Source organism: Corylus avellana, chromosome ca11, assembly GCF_901000735.1.
Source record: "Corylus avellana chromosome ca11, CavTom2PMs-1.0".
Taxonomy (NCBI): Eukaryota; Viridiplantae; Streptophyta; class Magnoliopsida; order Fagales; family Betulaceae; genus Corylus; species Corylus avellana.
The window spans coordinates 20,340,412-20,347,173 of NC_081551.1; the positions used below are offsets into that span (position 1 = coordinate 20,340,412).

The following is a 6,762-nucleotide window of genomic DNA, read 5'->3' on the forward strand; positions in this document are numbered from 1 at the left end:
ATCCCAAATCTCTCTCTCAGTTGGTTTCTGAGTTCCTTGGATTTCTGGTAATGGCTTCCGGTCAATCCCTCGTCCCAACTATCCTCCTCCTCCTCCTCTGCATTGTCTCCACTGCTGTTGCCAACTCGATCATCCAAGTTGTCTCCGGCGATCGCAAAATCCAGATAGACGACAATCTCTACTGCGACAGCTGGAGGCTCTCCATCGAGACCAACAACTACGGGGTCTGGTCCACCGTTCCCGAGAGGTGCGAGAGCTTCGTGCAGGACTACATGACCGGCTACCGCTACCAATCCGACTTAGAGTTCGTGGCCTCGGTCTCGCTCACCTTCGCGAAGACAGTGGAGCTCGCCGGGGACGGGAAGGACGTGTGGGTGTTCGACATCGATGAGACCCTGCTCTCGAACCTGCCGTACTACGCGACGATCGGGTTCGGGTAAGCTCTGAATGGTTTGTTTGTGACTGTTGGATTTGTTTAATGATTTCTTTTGTTCTATGATTGGACCGTTGATCCCGAATTATTTGGGAGTTAGGTAGGTAATATTTAACTCTTTTGTCGCACGGTGGTCGGTTTCTGTGCGCACGTGAAAATTAGGTTATTAGTTGTCGCGATGTTCCAATTGAAGTATGACACGTTGGACTGCACGTTTGGTAGACCACTGTTCGAGAATATCTTTATTGCACGTGTTCCATGTTTTAACAATTAAACCTGTAATTGATATATATATATATGCATCAATGCTTTAAGAATATACATAATCATGTTGGTGGTTGATATTTTGAGGAGAGTATTTACCCGATCTTGTTGTATACATAGAACAGAGACCTATAACGAGACATCTTGGGACGAATGGGTGGCTTCGGGAGAGGCACCAGCTTTAGTACCAAGTTTGAAATTGTACGAAGAGCTCCAACAGCTGGGGTTTACGATAGTTCTGTTAACTGGACGGGATGAATATCAGAGGAATGTGACAGTGAAGAATCTTTTAGCTGCTGGCTACACCGACTGGGAAACGCTTTTCTTGAGGTATATATATGTATATATATTTTAAACAATGGCCATTGATAGAGAGAGATATTAATTATAATTGTGTTATTGATGAGAAAAAATGAAACAGGGCAACTTCAGATGAGGGGAAAAAGGCAATCGTATATAAATCTGAAAAGAGAGCGGAGCTGATAAGTGAAGGTTATAGGATTCATGGAAACTCCGGGGACCAGTGGAGTGACTTGTTGGGCTATGCCGTGGCTAATCGGTCCTTTAAAATTCCAGATCCCTTGTATTATATCTCTTAATAAACATCAAAACAATGATGTTTGTTATGATAATGCGTGGCTAATTAGGGATAAAGCATGCCTAGGCCTCCCGCCTACTCATGTTGTTATTTATGTTACTAAGTTGTCTATTTTAGTCCATGTTTTATTCGAATAATGCAATGTAAAGGATGAAGGGAATAATAGGTGTCTGTTCTCCTATGTCTCTTTAACTCCTGAGTTGAGTTGTACTGCAACTTATCCCTTAGATATAGGAAGGTTAGTATGGAGTTTATCTCCAAGTTTATGTCTTTGTAATTTTTCTATTTGAAGTCAAGTCTATGAATAAAAGGCATGTGGAATTTTTATCCCAAAATTTGTGTTCGAAGGAATTTCTTCCTACCACTAATTTTCACTAAATCCGGCTTCTTTCCTGTTGAGAGGTGGCTGTTGTTGTTGTTGTCATGAGGAGAATTTGTGCTCATGTTGTTACACTCAGGTAAGGGTGACAATTTATATTTGTATGTTGAATTTGGGTTATATTAAGTCATGGGTATAAAACTATATAGGTTAACCTTGACTCGATCCATTTAATACAGGTCAAACATTTCAACCGTAACCCTCTAATTTCGAGTTAGGTTTGTGTTGAATTCGCCTGTGTTAAAACTTACCAAATCTTATGTCGCGTATCGAGTTCAAGTTGTGTCCAGACATATTTATAAAATTATATAGATCAATCTTAATCTCACCAATTTAATTATACGGGTGAGACCTCTGAATCCTAACCCACTAATTTCATGTTGGCTTTACAATAAGTTTGCAAGTTGTGTCAATAAATGATAGCCCTAGTGTCTCAAAGAGGTAACTCAATTGGATGGAGACTATACCTCATGAAGGGAGATTACTAGTTCAAATCCTCTTACCTATTCTTGTACGGACATGTCCCCCCAAAAAAAATGTTAGCCCTAGTTATAAGTGATAGACCCTTTTGACCTTTAGCTTTCAAGATTATAACTTGATGGCCTAGGCAGTGTTAGTTGTACTACATTAGGCAGGCCCAATTCCATCCAAATTCCTTTTTTAATAGGATTAAGCTAACCCTAAGTAGTTCAGGCCCAAAAGAAGAAAAAAAAAAAAAAAGAAACCCAAGTCGTAGGAACAAATTTAATAGACTTTGTAGAAGAATTTCTTCCAATAACTAATCCCTTATCAAACAAATATAATAACCACATGTTTCAGGAAATTGCAGAAATTTACTTCGACCTACTTTAATAAGTAATAAGTCTTATCTTTTAGTTGAAATAAGTTTAAAAAAATTTCCTGATATTTGTGTGCTTTATCCCCTACTAATTTAATAGACTTTTGTAGAAGAATTGCTTTCACCCTTTTGGTTGGTTTTCCTAGGCTTAATTATGGCGAAGACCGGAAGAGGAAAGATATGCCGCAATTGAAGGCGTGGGATTTAGAATTTTTCATGGAGAAGATAACCAGATATTCTTGCACAGAGATCACAAAATGACACACACAGATATCACGTGACAAAGCAAGTACCCATTTCTATATTCATCACTAAGATCTTGTTTTATTAAAAAAAAATAAAAAAGAATTGTTTTGGAATTTGAAGTACGAATACCCATTAATTAGCATTAGCAGATTCAAGAAGTTAGATATCCTATAGGCTTAAGACAGATATGATAAGTTAGATATACTGATTTCATAAAGAAATAAATTAGGAAGCTCTAAATATTTTGATTGCTAGTATTCAAAAATCAGACAGCCATCACCAACCCACCTCTCTTTCTCTCTCTTCTCTCTTCTCATGGAGGTGAGGAGCTTGGTTTAGCCTTTGCCAGTGACCCACAAACAAGAGGCTTTGCAGCAGCAGGGATTCTTAGACAAATCAAGTTACCTCCTGGAATGATAGAGCATTCTGGCTGAGGTCTCTGCATGTTCCTCCCAGGGATGCAATTCCCAGAGAAATCGAAGCCCACACTCCTGACGAATAGGTTGGAGCAATCCTGGCTGAACCCAGAAAAGAAATTGTAAGAAACAGTCAGATTCGCAAGGCTTCTCAGAGAACAAACCACGTCTGGCAGAACCCCAGATAGCTTGTTGTGTGCCAAATTGAGAACCTCAATTTCTTCCAGACAAGATATGGTGTCTGGCAAATGACCCATCAACGAATTGAAGCTTACATCCAAAACTTGCATCTCTGTGAAAAGCCCAACTCCCTGGGGAATGCAACCTGTTAATTGGTTATTCAGAAACAATATCTCCTTCAGTTTAGAACCCATGAAACCAAAACTAGCCGGGATGTTTCCGGTGAACATATTATTAGCTAAATTTATCACAGACGCTGGAGAGTTCCCCAGATTCTGCGGGAGTTCGCCTTCAAATTGGTTGTTGTTAAGAAACAATGCATCAAGTTGCTTGTTGAAGAGATCTTCAGGAAGGGGGCCTGAGAATTTGTTGAATCTGATGTCCAAGTAAACGAGGTTTGGAATGTATAGAGTAGCTGCAGGGAAAGGACCTGAGAAGAGGTTGTTACTGAGGTCTAACTCTTGAAGCGATGAGAGATCTGTGAAGGTGTCAGGAACAGTGCCTGAAAATCTGTTGCTGTTGAGGTGAAACAGAGAGATATCGGTGAGGAAAGAGAGCTCCTTGACGAGAGTGCCTTGAAGATTTGCATGGTTGAGATCTATGCCGGCAACAACAGGGTCAGGCGAAGCATCCATCTCATCTTGAGAATCTGCACAAAAGACTCCTTTGTAAGAACAAACATCGGAGCCGACCCAAGTGTCTAAAATCCCCATTGGGTCTTCTTTGATTGCAGATTTCCATGCCTGGAGAGCAGTGTAAGCTCTCTCGAGCTTTGAAACCGGAGACCCAGAAGCAGACGGCGCCGGGCCGTTGATCCCACCGCCAATCCAAACGCCTCCACCGCCCGGTCCGCCAGCACCGCCACCTACATTGCCAATACCAACGCCAATACCAACGCCACCGCTAACAGAAAAAGCAGCTTCCGTTGAAATTATGTGGAGGAGGATAACAGCCAGACACCAGCTCTTCTCCATTTTCAGCGGAGGATAGACACCCATATGCTTAATTGATGAATGATGGGTTGGCTTCAATGGCTTGTAAAGGTTGTCCAAAATAAGGATCAGCAGCGTTTGAAGAGAGAAAATGTCGGGTTTAATTGGCCGGGCAAGAAAACTGGGCCCTGTTTTCTTTCTTTCTTAGTCTATCTTTACATCTTGACTCCCGAGGTTGTCCATAATTGCTTTTACTGTGCTCACTCGTGAGTGATGATTATATTATATGGTGGTTATATATGGTGAAATGGCCTTTAATGTCATATAAATGTAGATATTATTTTATGTTTTAAGGAATATTTTGTATTTTGGATTATTTGTTAATTTTTTATTTGGAGGAAAAAAAAAAATTAGCCCATTTTATTAATTTTAGAGATTTAGAGAAATTATATTTACCTCTTAAATTACCACTCAATTTATTATATTATTTCAAACTTTAATAAGTTACAATTGAACCTTAAATTATCTTATCCTTTAACTTGACCCTCATTAAGATTCTCTCTAATTCATTTGAACTAAATAATATCGTGTTAGTTATATTTATAACTCCACGGTTAAAGACTCAAAGCCAAAAACTAGGTCGCGGGTCTCCACAATCAAAGACCCGTGGCCATGGAGTTTTTTTTTTTTTTTTTAATCTAAGGGCATAATTTAATAGGAGTATAACAGATATTTACGTCACGTGTATCACACGTGACCTATTTTCCATTGAATTTAAGAAAAAATTATAACGGAAGGATTTAACTTTTAAGTGAAAGAGACGAGAAGTTTGAGGAGTTAATTGTAATTTTCAAAAATTTGAAGCACAATGAAAATTGAGTGGAAATTAGAGAGCCAGAATAAGTGTAATTTTTTCTATATTTTCTTTACTTTTTGTATTTAATTTCTTAGACCCAAAATAATAATAATAATAATAAAATGGTGAAACAACATGTGGAGGTGGCCCAGGTGGGTGAGTTCAGCATTAATTTACTCGACAAAGTAGAATTTTCAGTGTTGCACTTTTGCACGACCCTGGTCCTGGTCCTTGATGTGAACACTCACATGCACAACAACATTGTATTACAATAGATTATTATCATTTAAAATACTAAGGTAAAAAAGACAAATGATCCTACAATGATATTTCTTTGCCTTGTCATACATTAAGATTGAGGATCAACCCATTTTGACTATTAAATACTGGATTTTTTAAGATAAATTATTCTATTATTCACAGAAAATGAAAATTTTTCTGAAAACATCTTTGTCCAAGTGGGTATTTTGCAACAAAACACTCTTGCCATGTTTTCTACACAAGTTGGTCTGACACATGGAGAGAGTTGATGAATTATAAAGAAGTTTGTAAGAGTTAAGTTCTACATTAATTTCATATTAGGAGATATTGGACTTTATACGTGATTATAGGGTTCTTGAATCATTAAAGCATGTGAACGTATTCTAAACTATTGAACTAATAGAACTTTATGTTATGAGTATTTGGCTCAGGTGTTGTAACAAAAACTTTGAATGAAAGAGAGAGTAAAATTAAATTTGAACCGTTGAAAAATTTGAAATTAAATATGAACTATCAGAAAAATTATAAAAAAATTGCATAATATACATATATTTTTTACAGCTCAGCACCTATAAGCTAGATCTACAGACAAATTCAATGTCATGTATGTATGTAGTTTTACCATATATGCACCATAAAAGCAGGATAGGACTTCAATAAATGCTCCAAGTATGTGATGGAAGGAGGAAGATGAGAAATAGGGCTTCACTTAAATGGTTGCCAGACAATGACAGAAGAGGCCTGAGGGTGGGGAATGGATCAATAAAAGTGAATCTGCAGCATGCCCCAACTGTCAACTTGACCTCTGAGTAATGTGAATCATTTGAAAACAACCCAAGACTGCATAATTCCCAAACTGATACAAGCAAATTAAAGTTTGGGGTTTAATTATAAGTAAATCAATGGATAGTCTTGTTTCTATTCAAAATAGCAGTGTAAGTGAAGACACTAATACAAATGATTCATGATTAAAACACTCTTAGTCGTAGTCGGAGCAACATTGTCGATCATTTAGTCGGTGTTAGAGACATTTTAGAATCTTATGCCCGATGAACATCAAGCGATCAATAAAAACCTAAAGAAATTTGAACTCAGAACTTTTATTATTATGATATTATGTTAAATTACCGCTTATCTAACAAATTAAGCCGACATAAATTGATAAATTTAAATATTTAAATAATACTTAATTTAACCATAAATTCAAGTTAATTTTTCATAGATTAAAGGCATTGATGGTGCGACAGTGCTGAACATATGCTCTACTGTCTACCATACACAAACAAATAATTGGGTTCCTCATCATTAAAAAAGAAAAGCTTCACGTGAAAATAAATCTATAAAGGAATGGAAGCGCCT

At 37.5% G+C, this 6,762-nt stretch overlaps 2 protein-coding genes across 2 annotated transcripts; one reads left to right on the forward strand and one right to left on the reverse strand.

The window, feature by feature from the left end:
* On the forward strand, positions 1–1,624 carry LOC132166581 (acid phosphatase 1-like). The gene is made up of 3 exons (XM_059577426.1): positions 1–436; positions 818–1,027; positions 1,119–1,624. The coding sequence occupies exons 1-3, from the start codon at positions 51–53 to the stop codon at positions 1,294–1,296; spliced, it is 774 nt and encodes a 257-aa protein (XP_059433409.1). The 5' UTR covers positions 1–50; the 3' UTR covers positions 1,297–1,624.
* A 1,322-nt stretch (positions 1,625–2,946) lies between these two features.
* On the reverse strand, positions 2,947–4,565 carry LOC132165735 (leucine-rich repeat extensin-like protein 6). The gene has a single exon (XM_059576411.1). The coding sequence runs from the start codon at positions 4,350–4,352 to the stop codon at positions 3,072–3,074; it is 1,281 nt and encodes a 426-aa protein (XP_059432394.1). The 5' UTR covers positions 4,353–4,565; the 3' UTR covers positions 2,947–3,071.
* Positions 4,566–6,762: the final 2,197 nt, after the last annotated feature.

What these genes read in the sequence shown, in the direction of transcription:
- LOC132166581 (XM_059577426.1), top strand. Translation starts at nt 51, where the DNA reads ATGGCTTCCGGTCAATCCCTCGTCCCAACTATCCTCCTCCTCCTCCTC. An exon ending in TACGCGACGATCGGGTTCGG is followed by an intron (nt 437 to 817) that starts GTAAGCTCTGAA and finishes TTGTATACATAG; the next exon opens with AACAGAGACCTATAACGAGA. An exon ending in TGGGAAACGCTTTTCTTGAG is followed by an intron (nt 1,028 to 1,118) that starts GTATATATATGT and finishes AAAATGAAACAG; the next exon opens with GGCAACTTCAGATGAGGGGA.
- LOC132165735 (XM_059576411.1), bottom strand. Translation starts at nt 4,352, where the DNA reads ATGGGTGTCTATCCTCCGCTGAAAATGGAGAAGAGCTGGTGTCTGGCT.